General features: G+C 45.3%; 1 protein-coding gene across 1 annotated transcript in view; it reads left to right on the plus strand.

The window, feature by feature from the left end:
• Positions 1–244: 244 nt before the first annotated feature.
• The window catches only part of kay (transcription factor kayak), a 47,608-nt gene continuing 27,695 nt past the window's right edge, over positions 245–20,157 (plus strand). Inside the window, exon 1 of the mRNA XM_071591488.1 lies at positions 245–751. Coding sequence (XP_071447589.1) covers positions 614–751 — 138 coding nt within the window. The 5' untranslated portion in view covers positions 245–613. The remainder of the gene's footprint in view (positions 752–20,157) is intronic.

Raw genomic sequence — 20,157 nt, forward strand, 5'->3', positions numbered from 1 at the left:
ACGATGGGAGAGAACGCGGGGAAGAGAAGAAGACGGAGGGAGAGAGGGGGAGGACACGCCCGCCCGCCTCCCCCCTTCTCTTTCCGAGAACCTCGCAATCTCGCAACGCCGCCTGACGTCACGCCGTTTACTGGTTAGCGAGGGGGAGGGAGGAGGTGGGTGCCGCTCTGGCTGCGACCTTGTATAAGCCCACTCGCTCCGACCACTCGATAGGCAGTCAGTCAGTTGGCGACGGAGAGAGGAAGACGTGTGGTCCGGGCGCGCTGCTCAGAGTGCGTGTGTTCTCTTCTCTTTTTTTCTTCATCATCCCGTCCGTCGCGAACATCGTCGTCCACTCGCAGTACTACAGTTCGTGTATGTGTGTTTGTGTCTCGTGGACGCGGTGGCAGTGTACAAGTTGTGTGTATAGTGTCTTGGGATCGGGACATCGTATCGACCCCCCCCCCTCCCAATCTGAGGGTTTGCGTCGTCCCTCCCGCCGATTGCGTAGACCCCCCCTTCCCCATCAGGTCTGCGTTGTTCCGCATTCCATCGCCACCTGTTGGCTCCGGCGGCGTGCGTAAGTGCGTGTGTCCACCTGCGTGAGCGCGCCCTCGCAGGTGTCCCGTGATTCATGTCCGCCCAACTGGTCCCGGACCTGCGTCGCCCAGCCGCCGAGGACGGCGGTCCCTCCTGCGCCGAGATGTACTCGTCTTCCTCCGACTGGCCCTCCGTCTCTTCAGGGAAGGGCGGATCGTACTCCTCATCGCTGGTGAGTCACCCAAACCCTCCCGAACGCGAACTCCCCCCCCCCCCTTTGGTCACTACTCGCCCTGTGGGTCCTCGGATGTAGAGAGAGTATGTCGCCGCCGCGTAGAATTCCGCTTGCTTATCCCAGTCGACGGATTTCACTCTGGATTTCCCCCGTGTTGTCAAATTTATCCGAACACCCTCTCTCTCTGGAGCGCTCGCTCAGCGTCGGGAGAGTTGCGTGGACGCAGTCACCAACTCCCCCCTCTCTTCCCTCCCGCGGGGGATCGGACATCTCTCTCCCGCGGTACCAAGGTTTGAATCCGCGAACGTCAACGGTGATCGAACGGTGCGTGTCAGACGCCCGCATGAATGCCTGCCTCCCCCATCGAATCACACCCCCTCACCGACCGATTGCACGCTCGTTCGCCTGCCTGCCAGCCTCATCCTCCTTCGCCCCGCCCCCCCTACAGTCGATGGTCTTTCCTGGGCGACCCCCCCCCGTCTAAACTCCCAATGATCCATGTATGCGCGAATTTCTCCGGAGTCCCCTCGGCACTTGGGCGTCGCGTTTGGGAATCAGGACCTGTTAGTTGGGGCTGTCGTTCTTGTTGTTTATTATTGTTTGGCGGTGTTTTCGTTGTTGGATGCCGTCGTTGTAGGCGCGCTGTTGTAGGAAATTTTTCATCATCTACATCTACATCATGTACCTCTTGCGTCAGTCATCCCTAACCCTCAAGTGAGAGTGGCTCCTCGCCTGCATCTGGGAGGGGGGGAGAGGGGTGGGTTCCTCATTCTTGGCGCCGGCTCTCTCGACGGATGGATGGAGGGGCGGTTTCCCTCCCTCGGTTGGAACCTCCCCCACCCGACCCCTCGATTCCCTCCCCCTCGGATCGGTTCCATGAGATTTGCAATGAACATTCGCATATGTAGGATTTTTTCCTTCGGATGAAAGTGCTAATTAATGTTTCGGTCATGTTATGACATTATTCGCGAATATCTTGGCCATTTCGATTATCTGATATTGAGATTTCCTTCGCATGAAAGTGCTAGTTAATGTTTATAGTTGGAGAGAATAGATTTTTTGCGATGAACGTGAATTCGTTAGATTACCGCGAAAAGAAGAGGGATCCCTACGCTTTTCATTGGGGGTTCCATCCCCCTGACCTGTTCCCGACCCCCTCCCCCTGCGGAGGTGCTAATCAGTGGGCGGATTGCGGCGCCTTAGGGTCGCCGGGCCACTCGCTGCACGCCTTTTCCTCGTGTCTTTCTCTCATCCCCTCCGAATTGGGTTCAAATCGATTGATCGAAGGGGTCCTGCTGTGATGGGGAGAGTATCATACCATGCCCGTAGTCGTTGTCCCCCCCCCATTGTGAACCCCCCTTTCACTTCTCCCCCCACTCCTCACATCGCCTCTCTTTCGTGAATGGGGATGAGTCAGCGCTTCGGGGAGAGAGAGAGAGCAGCCGACCCAGGGGGAGGGGGCGGCGGTGACGCACGGGAGTGGGCCGGAATGCGTCACTCACCCCACCTCTCCCCCGCTTGCTTCTCTGAGCGCGCGCGCGCGGGGCACAGACGAGGGGGTGGGGACTCTCCTCGTGTTGGTGCGGCCCGTGCGGTGCCGTGGACCGCACTACTATCTCTGCGGTACGTAACGACGTTGTGGCGCTGCTTCGGTTGTAAGGGGCGGACGTCTTGCGTCTTAGAGCACTCCCCAATCCGGCGTACAAACGAGGACGTGTGGCAGCGGGTTGTTGACCACCAGCCACGTAAATAATTGGTAGGGCTTGTGGCTGGGGGTCTAAGGGCACCAGTTGTTTCTGTGCAACATGATTTTGTACATGTAAAATGTATTACGTATATTGGCTCTAACGCAAACACGCGTGCCCATTATACTATATTAAATATTGTATTTGTCTAAATACTAAAATTTTGATCTTTAAATGAAATTGTACCGGTGTTTGGGTTCAATTTTGTTGCCATATTGAATCTTACGAGGGGAGAGAGAGTCCTCGAATCTGCTGGTCTCTCGACAGGTATTATTTGTATTATTTTCTCCCTTTGGTCAAACCTACCAGGAAATTTGGCACTGTGATATTTCCCTAGGTATTTGAAGAAGAGTCTTGCCTGTTCCCTTCGTGAGTCCAGTCCAATACATACCTAATTCCTTCAACATAACCTGTCACGCTTAATCTCTTCAATTATTTGTGTACATAACTTATTACAAAGAGTTAGAGTGCAATGCTTGCTCAGTGGGTTTAAATATTCTATCCCTTTATTATTACATAAGTGGGATAGACGGAAGTGAGAAGTTGATGAAAATTGACAGTAGAAGAAGCCTTTCCAAGAAATTACCTTTTTTCTCGTACGTAAATCGTGTCCGCATCAATGAACATGACGCATATTTCGGACGAAACGATATCAAAGCTAAGTCCTAAAAAGATGCTCTCATATTTTGTCCGATATTAGTATGGCTCCTAAGTATTTTATTCGGTCCGATATTTATGTTTACCTCATATAGAATATAGGTGTAAGGTTGTATGGGTTTCCTTTCCCAGAAATGCACCCATGCACTCGATAGAATTAATCGGAGACCAGCCACGTGATACCAGGCACTGTTTTGTTGAGGTGGCTGCAAAGAGGCTCGATTATCTCTTCGTAGATGAACGTGTCATCGGTGAATATTATTGACGTGGCTATAATTTTTTGTATTAATGACGTTATTGTAATCGATGAAAAGGAAGGGATTACAATCCCTGCGGCACACTAGGATTTAGCTACCCGCAGAAAATACTGGTTACCTCACAACCCCTGCCACATACCTTCTTAACGGCTTGCTAGGTGAGATCTGAGAAGAAAATCATTCGTAACATTTACTAAGTTTACGCACTAGGGGAAAGTACCCGAACCCGTTTCGTCGTAATTTCCTCATCGATCGGGTTTGGTTGTTGATCGTGGTAGGGAGTATAACGAGTGCGAATTTAAAATTATAAGGAGTACACTCCCCCCACAGTCGGGTGATTTAATATGTCGACCTATTATATCATAGTTTTTAGAATCATTTTATAAAATCTGAGGTTAGTTTCGCTTGTCCTCTTAACTGCTTTGTGATTCTTGTTTCATCCAATAGTCTCAACACTCCTGTTAACGTCTCAATTTTTTCCAAATCTAATTGGTTCTCTCTGAACGGCATTATTCATTTATTGTTACTCTTTTTATTGCATTGTATTTAAAAAATTTCCCAGATGACTGTTTATCTCATTTGCTATTCTTTGAAGTGCATCCTACAGTTTTAGTTCTTAAGATACGAACGTATTTAATGCGCATGTACGCCCCGAAAAATATTCGAGACAAAGATACTTCAAGTTAAATTAGTTAATTTTTAAAGGATTATAAGTGACTTCCAGGCATTGTCGCGTGTTGTAGGCATATGTATGGGTTGTGCATTAAAAAAATAATAATTTTTCAAACCATAACATAAATTACATCTGAGAGTAATATTTTTGCACCCTACTCACTCATTCTAGTTTAACCGCAAGTAATATTAAAGTAAGTAAAGTGAGCCTAGAAGGTTAGAGTAATGTCGGAGGTTGACAGGGAAAGAAACTTAAAATATATCGCTTTCTATCGGTAGTGACAGAAAACAAATGCATTCATGTCATGGCGTTATGAAAGTTAGCCGTTCGACACAAAATCACGATTTATATAGACTTCTGTTGAGTAAATCAATGAAAGTGGTGGTAATTTTAAAATTCATTACATTTTCATATTTAAAAAAAATAAGTTGACGCTTTTTTTATTGATGTTGAAATCCTGAGAGTCCTACTTTTCTGGGTGTATGGCATCCCTAACGGTATGTTTCCTCGATCTAAATGGAGAAAAATGACTCAATTCATTTATATCCTTCCCTGCGATTAGCCAAAATGGCACGCGACTAAGAATTTTAGGCCATTAGCCTACACAATGATCGATTTATATCCTCGAGATTTTTAATAATAATCTTTCTATTCTTAAGGATTGGAAATATTATACTATTTATAAGGATTATAAATGACGATCGCACGCCCAGGGAGAGTTTCTTCTTGTGAGAATTTCCTCGTACACCACTCCTGAAAGGTGGACGAAAATAAGGCCTCGGCTATCATTTGTGTAGGGACGGAAAAAGTCACCTCAAGTTTCCCAAGTGTGTGTTTCGTGGAGTTACTTTTTCGTTATTTCGATTTGAACGTCGATTTCTGTCGACAGTGCGTGTGTATTAAGTAAAATGGAACTACAGCAAAGTTCTGTCGCAGATACAAACACTACTTCAATTTTTATAATAGACTGAAAACTTTGATTGTATTTGGCCAACTTATGACCGCAATAATACAATAGTTGAAGAATATTTACTTGGTTGTCATCCTGTTATTGTTTACTTTCCCGGAGCGGGCTTCTGACTTCTTGATTGGGAAGTCTTAACTCACTGGAAACACGATATTAAGAAATTGAACCGATGACTCGGAAACGTTCGAAAGAAAAGTGAAAATATTTGCAATTTTATTTTCCCGATTGGTATTCGATTTGTAATTGATGATTAATTGACTTATTTAACAAAGTATTCGTCAACATGACAAAGTTCTTCGATTTGCGTCCTCTTTGACGTTAAGGGGAGAAGTCTCGCACGACGTAACCCTTGACCAATCAATTTATTATATAATATGACACTAAATCTCATCTCTTCGGAAGATAAGTCCCTGTCCACGCGTTTAAAAATTGTCGTCGTCATGGTTCCGCAGTAACAATTTCTGAAACAGCTCGACCAATCTTCCAGCTTGAAGTAATTAACTGCTAATTGAAGATATGTTTAACCAACTTTAATTATAAATAATGCGTAGATTGCGCGAACTTTCCGATCACATGGACCAATAATTAAAGACGTACGTAAAAGATTTTTATCGAGTTGGATGCCTCGTTCGATATTTCGTTATGCTTTTGTTAGTTAATGCATTCTTGAGAATTTTGTCAATTTCAAATCAACACCTAGAATTTGGTTGGAGTTACCTGGGATCACTGGGTGGGGGGGGGGGGTAGTGTTTCAAATGAATTGTTGATGTAAACACAGTCCGTCTCGTTTGAAAAAAATGGCTCACGGATTTTCACGGGGTTGCTTTCAAACGTTCATCTTAGATGGATCATAAATATGCCAAGTCTCGCTTTGTTCAGTTGTTTCCCTACCCGTGAGGTACCTGGGTTGGCGCATGAATCTGACACCAAGCGGTGTTTGTCCGACTGTACTGTGCTCTTAGATTAGATATCGTGCTCCTCGTGCATGAAATAGATGATTCCACCGATTGCGGACCGCGATTGAATGCAACGCCCACGTTCCCGTCGCTAACGCCGCAGACGACGGGCAACCTCGCCTCACCCGTGCGACGAGAGCTATTGGACCACGAGGCGTGGCGTCCAGGGTTCACATCCTGGGCGACGACGCTTCGTTCTGAACTCCGGTTAAAATTCAGCTCATGTCCCTCTGATGGAATCGGATTAAACTCGTAGAAAACGCGTCGCTCAGGCTTCTCGTTAAATTGTTGACGTATCTACTTAGATCGCCACCTTTTCACGCCTAAACGTCTCGTCTAAACCATCCTTTTTTTAATTTCCGCTTTAAACGACCCCTGAAGTTAGTTAAAGAGTTGCTGTGAATTATGCCATCGCGTTTAAAATGCTGCGGAGGGGGGGTGGGTCCATTTAGATTTATCGCGAGTTTGTAGTGAACTAGAGTGCAGTTACTTGTTTTCATCTATTCGGCCATATTGTTTGGAAATTTGCCGTCGCTTTATTTTTGTTAAGAAGACGTTGTTCTTCTCCATTGTTGCTCTTTGTGATTCCAAGAGTTGAAGTGTGTTCTTCAAAAGCAAGATATTTCTAAAGAGGTGATATTGTATTATATTTAGCGTCAATATAAAATAATCTTAGAAATATCAGGAGCGTAAAAGAATAATATCATTGGAATAGACAATAGAAGCTAATTAATTGCTCACAATGCGGTGTGACTGTAGATAGAACACGTCTTCCCGTATCAAAATCTTTCCCTCCAAATTCCTTTCATTAATACAATAGCCTCAAACACTCAAACAGGTCATGCTCTTCGTGTTTCTTATTAATTTATTTATTTTATTGGTGGGACTTCCGCTGTGGATAGAAGCAATATTCCGTTGACAATAGAAGCACGTTTATTTACAAATTGGATATACGTAAATGAAATGCGCATTTAAATGGCACCGTAAAGGAAGAAACGGCGTCAGTCTTCTTATTTTTCTCCCGATTACCGCCACCGTCGCCATGGCAACCGCGGTCGTGTTTCATGCAATAGAGAGGAAGGCGGGAGGGGCTCGCGTCTCCCTCTCAGCCCCGCTCGCTGCCGGGTTTCACTCCTGCCCCCCGCGTCCCTCGGTATCCATTCTATTCTGCTTGCGTCAATGGTTCTCACCACAGCATTGTTTTCTTTGCGACCGTTGTCATTTTCATATCGTGTCCCGTAAGAATAGCACGTTTTTCTAAAACAGCTTGTTCAATTCTAAGTAGAAACAACGGGAGCGATTGCGTCTAATTCATTTTCTCCACGATATCAATGTCGACTTGAGCAGGATTTTATCTCATAAATTGAAACATGAGACGAATCGTATAGGGGTCAAATCGTTTACGAACGAAACGTTTGATTAGGATGTATCTTGGGCTGCTGGCCCGTTTGCAGTTTCCAGCGTTTTACCGTGTCGCCATAGCTCCCCTTCCTCCATCCCTCTCCCTTTAAGTCCCTCTCCCCTCTCTGCTCTGTCTCTGCGCTCTCTCTGGCGCGCCTTCAGCGCTCAACAGGTGTCGCGACGATGCATTGCTGTCCACAATGGTGACCGTTCATTGGTTCCTCATTCCGTCGAGCACTCCTCGCTTTTGTCCTGTGACGGAATCTCGTCAGTCCGCTAAACTCGGCTACTTATCGTTAGCCACCCCACGTCTCATGTAACGGAATTTCGAAGGAGTTCTTATCGAGTCTGCTTTCAAAATTACGAAGGTCCTTGTAGTCTCAAAGACACGTCTTACATTAAGCAGTTATTATGTAAGAGATGAATAGCGACTTTTTTGTTCAGATTTTCGGTCCTCTTGCGGAATATGGTTGTCGCACGCGTACTGTAGGATCGAGTTTTTCGCTTTGCTGCTTGCTAGGTGTGTATTCCATTAATTTCATATCCGATGAGTGACTCTATTTAACACCCCTCGCGCACCCGTTTGTGCCCGGGATTACCCACGTGGTGACCTGAAAATTGTCTCCAGGGAGCGATTCCACACGTATCCTGATTATCAAATGTGGTTTAAACGTTAATTATCAATAGAAATATTTTGTATGCCTGGGGAAATGCTTTACAGTATCCAAATGCGTGCGAAACGAGCTGTTGGCAAGGAAAACAATGTTAAGACGGCTAGGTAAATTGGTAACTGGGTTTTGTAAGATAATAAGTGTGAACACCGTCGATTTCTGTTGTATTTTTTCATCTATGAGGAAAGTTAAAATTTTGTTTTTAACATGTCGGTCTCGCTAATCTCATTTGCATGAGCACTCCCGACAGCAGTAAAACGGTGCTCCCGAATCATTTTTGACATCTTCGCAAAAGAGAACCGCTTCCATTATATTCAATATATTTTAATCTTCCATTGAGCCTTCAGAACATGAATGATTCCCAATCTAGTTCGTTCCTCGTATTATTAAGATATGCCTCCCAATTTTATCATAACAACATCGTCGAGACACCGAATGGTGCGCGTGTATGTCTGTGGGGAAGGAGGTAGGGGTCGGACATGGCACTCGTAAATGTCGTCAATCGTCCGCCGCGTGCTGACGGGGAGTCCATGGACGGCGGGCAGCGCGACCGAGCGGACATCCGATGCACTATCTCCATCGCCGCCGTCCTTGGCGCTTCACTAGTGACGCGGCAGATGACGCACGCGCCGCATTCCGGAACAAACGCTTAGGCAGTGTGGAGAATATCTCAACTCTCCCGTTGTCTCTTCTAGCTGTCCTGCTCTCTCTTTCCTAACACACCGCCAGCCCTTCGATCTCTCCTCCCCTTCCCCGCCCTCCCTCTCTCTATCTTTCCCCCACCCGCCCTGTTTTGTCCCTTATGGATCATTCTTTTGTGTGCGTGAGAGCGGTCCACCGGCCTTAAGTGTGGGGGGTTTTGGGAGGGGAGGGGTGGTTGCTTGTTCCGATGTTCCCGGAATCTCGTGACTCACTCGCGTTCCGTTTCCTGGGAGAGACCCCTCTTAATCCGCAACCACCCCCACAAGACTATGTCGTCACCCTCCGTCTCTCCTTCTCTCTTTCCCCAGTGCCTGCCTGACTGCCTCGACCTTCTTCGCCCAACTGCCCAGTCCAGAAAATGTGGCTTAGTCGTGTGGAATGGGAAAAGAGCCAGGGATTAGTTAATTTCTTCAAAAGAGTGGGGAGATTATAGGGAGAGGGGGAAGGGTTTGAATTTTTCTGAAGTCACGTTTTTTCATATGCAAATAGTTATCCCCCTGCCACACATATACCCATTGCCCCGCAAGCCGCCGCAAGGGCGAAAGGCGGGGGATGTTCGGTCACCACCCGTAAACTAGAATAAAACCACATGCAAAATCAACTCTTTTTACCTCTACGCAAATATTAGTTTGTTCATTCAATCGACAACCTCTATCACACGAAAGAAAGTACTTGCATGCAACAATATTTAATAACAGGATACGTACATTCGAATGATGCGTGATAACTGTTAAAAAGATGAGTCTGTTAAATAAAAAGAATAACACGCATGAAGAAACATGCAAGATATCGAAAAATATTTAAAACATTAATTCTAATTATCTCCTACGCGATTGTGATCATGTCTATTATGATTACCAATGGTTCGAGGAAAAAACGACAATTTAAATCCATCCGTTCTTCAGTAAATCTCCCTAATTTTACATTGGTAATCTGATCTGCCGTAATTATTGGGGGCCTGTAATGTGTCCTTTACATTCTCAGATAAGTAACCTGCCTCCAATGTATGCCGTAAATTTAACCTGTATTTAAACCTGTGGCCAACCAGTGGTTCCCATCCTAATTCTTCAAATAGTGTCGTGACAATGCTACCGTGTTCATAACAACTTTTCACAGTCCTAGCAAACACCCTAACGGTGGTCGGCAGGGTACTAAAATAAATAAATGTTTTATGGGAATCGATATTTCACGATGAGAACAGCGTTCAAATTAGTTGCGATGTCAATTCGTGTCGTGGGTCATCCCCGGTGTAAGCACCAGCAAAAACGAATAATGAGCATAATTTCTGATAAATTTTGCTTTTTATAAGAGAAAAAAAGGGCTCAACATTTTGCCTCCTAGCTTCTTTTCAGCATTAATATACTCAGGATCGTGATTTCATGACATGATTTAGCTAGAAAAGGGTTCAAGTTCAGCACGTGGGTACTCCAGTTGCATCCAAAATTTTTAAATTTTTCTTTGAAGAATTGAAACGTTTTACATTGCTAGGAATATGACAAGGAAGGTTTATATAATATATGATGAATTATCCAAAATGTTACATGTTAGGGTTCATAAGATACGAATTTTCAATCAACTTTATCCCAAAACAACGATTGTAAAAAATCTCCTCCGAACAATTCAACAATTTCCGAGTGTAAAAGTCATTCGCCCCGACCGAGATTCGAACCTGGATCCCTCGATGTCCGATCGAATGCTTTAGCCAGTTAAGCTATCTAAGCGTTCTATTACATTTCGAAATTTTGGAAGCTTAAAAGGATTACAGAATAGCAAACTAATATAAAAATGTTATGTAACGTCTCCCTAACTGGCAAAGGTTTGTGGAATTTAACTTTCCACAATTTATTTGCCATTATAAACGCGGAAATTATGTAACTTTGTAATTATTCGAAGAAAACTAGTTATACAGGTACTTATTAGACGTCCAGCTACACGTGTCCTAACTTGCGGATGTTTTTCTGCTTGGGCCTGTTTATCCGTGAACGCCATGAATTCTCCTGGACGAAATCTTTAAAAAAGTAAGCAATCTGCATTTGGTTGGGTCTGCACGAAGAATTCCGTACAGAAAAGCAGGGGTAATTTTCCAATTCTTGTGCGAATGAATTTATTTCCAGTTCCTGTCGTCGTCGAAAAGGGAGGGTGGGGGAGTAAATGCCATGTACACATTGGCGTTACGATCGTGATACGATAACGCTATGGTCGATAACGCTATGGTCTCGCCACGAAAGATATTCTTCAGTGCCTTTTTGATGAATCAGAGGACGCGAACGTGCACGATAAGGTAGCCAGCCGTTCGATATCGCTACGTCCACGGTCCGACAGCGTTCTTCCAAAAGGATATTTCGACTTATCGAGAGCGATGCGTCATCGTTCAGTAACGTGAGTGGAGCGAGCGCACTGGTGTGCTTCGTCGAAACTTGTTGCCTTTGGTCTCGCAACGTACTTCGATTAGGGAAGTCGATTTAAATCTTCACCTGCGCAAGTCACCACAAGTGTGTGTGGAGGGAGATATTTGAGCACCAATCATTCACGCAGAAACATTATTTCGTGCGTAGATTTGCTTTAGCTCTTACAATAAATTGGTCTGTTTGAAGTTATCATTAAATTTTGATATTTTAGTTAATATTTTCAGGCTCTCGGGTTCGATATGGTTATTGATTGCCTATTGTGCATGGAAATACTTGAATCTGTCGGTCACGGTGTCTGTCTCCTAATATAATTTCAATGGACTAATTTACCAATATGATTCGGGATCATAATACGAATTCCCTTGGTATCCAAGACCATAATGAAGGATTGGCTGGAATTAGAACGGAATGAAAATTGATGACGATTGTAATCACGTGAACGGTTGGCGAAATAACGGGTTTGGTATTGAAATGTAAATAAATAATCATTACATACACACTGAGCCTTGTGCTCAAGAGCACTCAGCCTCTAGAACGCGACTGGCGTGAAATTGGACCACCGGCGCGAATGGGCGTTGACCGCTATTGTAGCGAGAGGGTATTACGGTAGTCAAGCAAATGTTTACCTAGCCTAAAAACATCGGCGTGTGCTTGACTATTGGCTATGTGCGTCTTGGCCTCGGTAGGCGTGATTCGCGATTGAAGATGGCGGCGCTGCGCATCGTCTCACTTCTCCTCCCATGTGTTCGCTTGAATGTTCGTCGCGCGCGGAAGGATCGTAGGTGGAGGGCGCCGGTGAGGCGCGAGATAGGAAGTGTCCGCGACAAGGGAATGTTCCACCCACGTGTGGTCGTTTCGCGTGCGGCGAAGCGGTTTTGAGGTCAGACTCTAAGGTCTGGGGGGGAAGGCGGCGCCGTTAGTCGAGCGGGAAGGAGCGAATTCTTAGAGAATGGTATCAGGTGTTACTTCGTGGAAATATTTTGCGTTCATTATGGTAAATTAAAATCACTCGGTAAATTTCCACAATTCTTTTGGTTCAAACGATCGTGGCTTCCGCCTCGTGTGCCTTCATCGATTTCGAACGTTGTCTCGACGTAATCAGTTCACGTTCTGTGTAAAAACCTTGCAAGCTTGTATTTTTTTTTCCAGGTCAACCCACGAAACCTTTTAAGTCACTTTCTTCGCAAATATTAACATTTTTGGTTTCGGCATTACAAATTACGATGATCACCGTCATCATCAATCCAGATAATTAAACTCGTCACATAGTAGGAAGACTGTGGTGTCCTTGAAATGGCAGTGGCTGCGAGACCGAACCAAATGTATAATCAGAGCTTCGTCCATGAATCTCAGGGTCTAAAAATAATTACGTATGATCTTCAGTTGATTTGTAGTTGCAGTTGAATTTAGTCGCGTTGTATGACGGTTTGACTACGTTAAATATGGTGTTAGCCATGTTAGTTCTCGTTATCAGTGGCCGAACGTTGGTACAGTGGACCACATTTTTTCTTGTCCAAATCATGCGTGTATTTGAAACCTTAAAACTGATAGTTGATTATTAAGTCGAGTTCTGAGATGTCTTCTTGTCGTAAGTTATGAAAATTACCTCCAAAGTCTTAAGCATATTATAACATTTAATTCTCATGAATAGGCAATTTCAGGTAGTGATTACCGTGAGTGTTTTCTCATACATTTTCCTCAATTTAGTCATTGCAACATTCGATTTCGTGAATGATTCTGAGCGGTGTTGCCATAGGGTGTTCCTAGTGTCCAAAGAGTGGATGCTTGTATGGCATCCATGTGCCTAAAAGTATGCGAAAGACACCTTAAATCCGCCCGTAGATATTACCTTAGGCGAGAGCCTTCTTTCGCGCAGTCAGCTGTCTCCTCGGAGAAAGAGGGGAAAGGCTTTTGGTTGCGCTCCCCCTCTCTCTTGTTGTTTCGGTTATCTCCCAAGGGCGAGATGTGGTGAGGCGAGCAGAGGTTAGGGGAGGAGGTATCCCGGGTAAGTTACAGATTAAGGACGGACTGCACACAAAAGGTCGTCGGAAACGTCGAGTAATTCGGTGACACATACAAGGAACAGTTTGAGCCCTCCCTGAAGAATTACTATTTTATTCCCTTTTATTGGCCTACTCAGCAATCTGACTCCCTTCTATCACTTTGGTAAAGATGTGCCCGAGTTACCATTTCCCGTTTATTCCAAGAGTAGTCTTAATACGCGGCGATGTAAAACCTTTTCCGGAGAGGGGAAGTCGCCGAATGATGGCGGTTTGGTTTGGAATTTATTCTGAAAATACATTTTTCCGGCCAAGTGGTAATTCGTGTTTTCTGATGACAAATACGCTCGTGAAACCTTTTATTTTAACTTAGAAACCCATATATACCAGCTCAGAATAATTGTAAGCGCCGTGGGGAAAAAGTTATTTTTAATTTTTCATCCTAAGTAGCCTAGTATGTTGTCATTACATCATCCAACCTGAACTTATTGTCACTCTTGCTACTAATAGCGCTTCTCCTATGCGAAGGGAACATATCTCACTTAGAAATCCTAGTGCATGTACAGTTAGTTAACATGATCTAAATTGTTTGAATTATTCTGCAAAGTTGTTTATGCTACAATTAAATGTTGTGATTAAAAACTAAATAGACCATAATGTTTCATGCCTGGCGTTCAGTCACCTGCAGTGGCAGGTGACTGAACGCCACAGGCGGCAGCGTACACAGGATACCATGGAAAAGTGTTAGCAGTACGAGCCAAAATCCAGTTTAGGAATTCGGAAAACAAATTTTTATTTTCCAGTTCATATCACCTTACAAGAGTGAATAGTTCCTATAATTTAATATTTACTGTTATAATTTTCATGATTGCTAAAAATAAGCGCGAAGTAATGATTGATTGTATATGTCCTGGGATAACAAAAGCTTTTTAGGTTCAGTAACCTCTGTGTCAACCTCCAATCGAACTAAAATATGTATTCGGAAATCGTGAGTGAGAATGATGAAAGCGTTCACGATAGGCAAAGTATTCTGTCTAAACCTCAGCGAAGAAGCTAGCAACATTTAAGGCTAGACGCAGGCTTGACGGAAGTAGGAAAGAAGGAAAGCGGGCCTACTGGAAATTGTTCTATTTGTAGTGTGACTTCCCCTCCGAGTGTTTACAGAAGTATGATTTTCTGCAACTGTTCTTGACAGCTGGCATGATTGAATCAAAGAATATACACGTACTCGTAGAGTAAACCCGTTTAATATTGAAATTCGACCCGGAAAACCTGGAAAGGTCATGGAGTAACTAGACTAAAACACGATTCCAGTGTCCCCATCCCACGGGATATTCACTCTTCCCCTCAAGCTCGTCGATTGTTGGGAGGTGGAGGGATTTCCCTCCCCCACCTTCGTTCCCTCTGGCGGTGACCTTCGCACCGCAGGGGGAGAAGAGGGTGTAGTGCCCTCCCCACTCCTCAACCGCCTTTGCTGGAGATGCGTGATCCTTCTCCAGGGCAAGTGGGAGGGGGAGGGGTGTTCCTGCTCCCCCCCTCATTGGTGAGATGTGGGCGTCGTTCAAATCCGTGGCTCGGCACGCACGCGAGATATTGTGTGGGGTCTCCTATGACCCGCGTGACGTTGCGAAGGGACAACCCACCCCCACCCACCCAACCTCCCTCCGCCCCCTTCTTTCCCATCTGGGAGCCAGGGAAAGGGAGAGAGGCGTTGATCCCCTCTCCCCTTAACAAACCTTCCCCTCCCTCGGGAGGAAGTGTTCGTTTCCGAGAAAGGAGGGAAGGGATGGTTATGGGGGGGCAGTGTCTGATATTGTTTGCCTCGGCGGTCGCGCGGTCGGTTCGCTGGCTTCCAACCCCCACCCCCTCACTCCCCCTTACTGCCGCCCCCCCTCCTCTCTACCGTCCCTCATCGGTAGGGGTAGGGGTTGCGTTCGCCCGGACGGGTGCCGACAAGTCGTGGTCTTCCAGTCGCCTTCTGGAGATCTCGGTGCTCGCTTGGAAGTCGTCAATAGTGAGACAGAACGTACCAAAGACCCCCCCGATACCCCCGCCAGCCAGGTGATAGGAAGGTGTTTTCCCAGCGGGTGCGACTTCGGGATAGGAACACTCTTTTTGCCACCGCACCTCGTCGTCGGCGGCAGAACGTCCTCCCATCGGCTTCGCTCCCCCCGCTTGCTTGGCGCCCTGGTGAGTGTGTGTGTTGTGCCCATGGATTATAATTTATCCTTGCTCCTTGAGGTTTGTGCCCTGTGCTTCAAGGGATCTATTAGTGGGTGAGTGGACCATTGCTGCTCTTCACTCGTTGGTAACATTCGGTCCCGAGGGGCAAGTGTGTTCGCTCCGGGGGAAGGACATGTCGCTTGCGGTAATATGATTCCGCGTTGCATCAGAAACTTTTTGCCGAAAGAAAAGGTTCTTCTCCCATCATGAATTTTGAAGTTTTGAATCTATACCTCTTTGGAAAGGGAGGTTAAAATTTTTTGTGGTTTTTCCGGGTAAATGCGACCGCGGAAAGGGCTGAAATGCTTCCTTATAGAAAAACGGCAGGTGAGGCTTGTGATTTCCCAGAATTTTTAATGGAAAGGATTGGTTCTACGGCAATAGATAACCAAGGGTGCCCATCTTCTATGTAATCTTTAAAGAAAATAACTCGGGCGAAAGAGCGGAATCTACTGCGGAGAATTCTATGTAGTATGATTTTTAGCGAGTTTAAAGCTGACACTTCGTAGCCGTTCGTCTCGGCCTATCATGCCGAATGGCAGCGTTTTGCAGGCGGTGGGATTTTGTAAACATGGTCTTATCAGCTGATAGGCAAAGGGAGAATGTTTTAATCCAATGAAAGGAGTTTTTTTTTGATGAATCTCATTGTGAAGTCAAATTTTTGAAATGAAAAGATAAATTATCATCAAGGTATAATTTAAACTCGTGAAGTTGCCTTGATTCCTATACCGAAGGGCAGAAGCTTAATTGCGTATAGTGCGTATTCACCGCAAATTACGAAATAGCCTAGGACGTGACTCCGTTCTTTTACGTCAAACATTCTGTTTACGTAGGAAGTGGAAATTGATTTCCAGCGCTCTGTGAAGTATAATCTGGCATAGGAGCTTTTGAGGTTTGGAAGTAGTTATTTGACGCGGCAATTTGTTTGCGCTTGTCAGCAATGAATCATTCTGCGTATTGGCTGAAATTCGATGTTTTTAATAGTCTAATTTAATTTAAATGAATGAGTCCAAGCGTTTCGCGGGGTGTATCTTTTAAATGCAGGGGATTAGAATATCGAATCGTATGAGAATGTTGCCGTGGACATTTATTGATTGTTTCGTTGGCCACTGAAAGTTACGATGTATATATTATGAGGTATGGATACGTAATGACGCATCAACTGTTATTCTTACGTTATTGAAGAAATGAAAACCCAGTTCCAAGACTAGGGGATCATCTGTTCCATGTCAGGAGGAGAGGGAAGTGTCAAGTACTTGAGAACAGCAGAAGTCGTTGGGTTTTCGTGAATTATGTAGTCATTAAGTCTTGAATGATCTTGGTAATTGAAAGGGAAACAAAAGAATGTCGTTTCACAAATTGTTGTGGCAACATGATTGCGTGTATGGTCAACTATCCCCAAATGTAGCTCACATTCGGTGAAGTGTACCAGCTTATGTTTTCTTATAAACCAAATCAAATAGGAAATAAATTATTTGGATGACTTCATGCAACAAGAATTATGTCAGACTATGAAAAATTTGCGAGTTATTTTCAACTTATTTCTCTGAAACCCTTGAGACTAATTAATTTACAGATGTGTAATGGTGGAAAATTAGTCTGGAGAATGCTAATAAAATTTACGTATGAATGTGTAAAATTATATTTTGCCTCCTACAAGTGTTATTTTTTCCCCGAAGTGAAAGTTTCAATTACTATGTGTTATTATTAATAACTTATATATAATACAGGACTTAAGTTTCGTGTCCCAATGTCACAGAAATGACTCATGCGTCAGGGGAAACTACGAGTTTCATATTTGTTGTAATAGTCAGATTATAATCTCGTATTGGATATTTGTCTCCCAAATATTTAATAGTATCTCCACTAATCACTTACAAATAAGCTCTGTGGCATTCAGGTCGATGACTCGGGCAATATGCATTGGCGTGAGATGAGATACTGCAACGTCGTGATCTTCGGCCCTGACATGGAGAAGGTACCTCGCGACGGGGGAGAGAAGGTTTCCTGATGTCCGTAATGGGAGTTCCTTTGCCCACGGCAATATTTTTTTTGGTTTAGTTCCGGGAAATATTAAAACCCAATGTTATCCCGGCCGTCGCAAGTCGGCGGGGGGGGGGGGGGGGGGGTATAAAGTGGTAATGTTGAGTTATCGGGCATTGAAATTGGTATTGTTCCGTTTCGGTTTTTTTTAACTCGCTCGGACTGCGTAAAAAACTTACGAAATTCTGGGAATACTTTATAAATTCGACCCTGGCGAGGTCATTCGAAAGTGCGTAATTGAATGCGGACGGCGGCAGGTCACTGGCGGTTTTTCCAATATCTTCATCTACATCAATACCCTGCGAGCCACCAAAAAGGTGTGTGGCAGGGGGATCTCGCCCCAAAATTCTTTCCCCACCTCTCCGACTGCCACCCTTGGGGATAGGGTTAATTTTATACCGTGAAAGGGTTGTTTAATCTTTGAATATTCTCCACCCCTTGCTTATTTGGTGCGACTTGGAGTGGTTGGTAACATTTTTCGAAACGCGAAGACTGTATGTACGTCGAGAAAGGGCGGAGTCGTGTTTACATCGTAACATCTGCGTAGTCATGACGACTATCGTTGGTGTGTGGCCTCGCGGGCGGGGGAGGGGCAGGCAGCAGATGTACGCAGGGCAGCCAACTGTGCTAGTTCGCCCTGGGTGTCGAAGTCCCCGTCGTTAGGGTGGTGGTCGGTTGCTCGCCGTCTCTCCACGCGTTATTCGGTTGATGAAATCCCTCTTCCATCGTCTTTTCCTCCCTCCTCTTGCGGAGAAGGATGTCCGGGGGAGGAAGTGTGCATGCGGTCGCGAATTCCGGCGACCCCTTCCAACTCTTTTTAAAAGTCTTCCGGCGTCCTCTCCCCGTACACTCTGGCGGTCACAGAGGTCTGCGGCTTAAAGAGTGTGGCGGGGACCCCCTTTAACTCAAGGGAGATGGACCCTCCCCCCCCCGTATTCATCCTTGTGGTGGTGGTTCGGCCTCGATCCAAGGAATTCCCGGAAACGACATCGGTCGTAACTCGGGAGGGGGGACGGGCGCGTATCTCTTGTGTGTGTTTGCCGACTGAGCGGTTTAGCGCGTGAAGACAGAGTCGGTCGCCGTTTGATCGTATAATCAATAACTTGTGCTCCGTCTCGCTGCGGGGAATCACTCCGTAACACAGTAAACAAACGTAGGCGTCTGCGGTCCCTAGATTCTTCGAAACTTTCGTGTTTGTACCTCGAATAAAAGTTCCCCGAAATTCCAACTCGATCAAATATGAAAATAGATCGTAACACCATCCAAAATGTCTAGATAACATAGTTCAAGACACTGCCTGGACTAGGGAACTTAACCCTGTTTATGAAATGCCATTTATGGCTTTGTTGCCAAAATGGCCATGTCGGTATCTCTCGGTTTTGAATCGGGGAGGTTCACCTGGCGGTCGCGGCACAGTAATTGCTATCGGTAGCCATTATCTAAAAAGCTAAAAGAGAGCTCTTGTGACCGTGTCAGCGTTAGGAATAACGTTAAAATACATCCACACGGCAGTTTATGTATTCGGTCATTCCTCAATTACTCTACATAACAGTTGACAATTATTTGTCGTAATTAAAACGAGGGAAAAGACCTTTAAATGGATTCTTTGGTATGTTTTAGCTTACTGTATTGGGACGGTCTGTATTCGCTCTTTGGACAGGCTCTATGCAAACATAGCTCACCCAAACTGCGGCGATCGTCCCAAAGTGGACTGCCGAAGCTCATCCCTCGCTCGCTCAAAAGGCTACCCCGTCTCTGGGCGACCTCTGATCCCTCCTACCCACGGCTGTGTCCTCCGTAAGTCTCCCATCCTATTATGTGCGGGCGGGACGGTGTATCTTGCCCCTTTTGATAATGGAGGGAAAGACGACAACCCCCTTTCCTTAGGATGTTTCTCTGGAAATCTCCCAAGTGGCCACGGTAACAACGTACTTCAGTCTATAGTTTAGACGGAGGCCGTCTTTGTTACCCTGCGTACTTCCTCCTCCCGTTCTCTTGTTGCTATTTATAGCCGTGCGCTGTTCTTTGATTATAAAAGATCACTGGCAAATGTTTTAGGGGACATTATTTCCTATGCAGATGGAAAGATCGCTTGCAGTTCGCAAACACAACCCAAATATCTCATTTAACTTTCTCTCTACGTTTTTTCCACGCCAACCGTTTTGGAAATATTTTTAACAAATGAACCAATTTACGTTTGTTTTTTCGTGTCTATCATATGTATGTATGTCGTGTGTGGATGTATGTATGTACATAAATGTATTAACTAATAACTAGACTAATTAAAACGGGCAAAAAGTAAACGTGACCCACAAAGAGACCTTTTTAAATTTTCGGTGGATGAACTTTTATGTACATATTTATAATACGCATACGAAATCCATGAAAAATATCAATCGCTCCTCAGCTGAATCGGCCGGAAAGTGTCCCCTTTCCCCCCTTCCTCCCCCGTGGTCCACGCGCGTGTCCGATCGGGTGATGCGTTCCCTTCCCACCCACTTAGTTTGATATCCCTCTGGAGATAATGTTGTTTTCCTCATGCCCGCCTAACGTTCCCCTCTCCCCCCCTCCTCTTCTCGCGTGTGTGTTCTCTCGATAGCATATCTCGCCCCGCCCCACACCCTTCCTCCCCACGCTCCCCTAGGGGGCGGCGTCCCTAGGGGGGCGATGTCCGTCGGTGGTCGCGTTTCGAAATCCGTG

The sequence above is a fragment of the Hetaerina americana genome, unplaced genomic scaffold (assembly GCF_022747635.1).
Source record: "Hetaerina americana unplaced genomic scaffold, ioHetAmer1.1.p SCAF_48, whole genome shotgun sequence".
Classification (NCBI taxonomy): domain Eukaryota; kingdom Metazoa; phylum Arthropoda; class Insecta; order Odonata; family Calopterygidae; genus Hetaerina; species Hetaerina americana.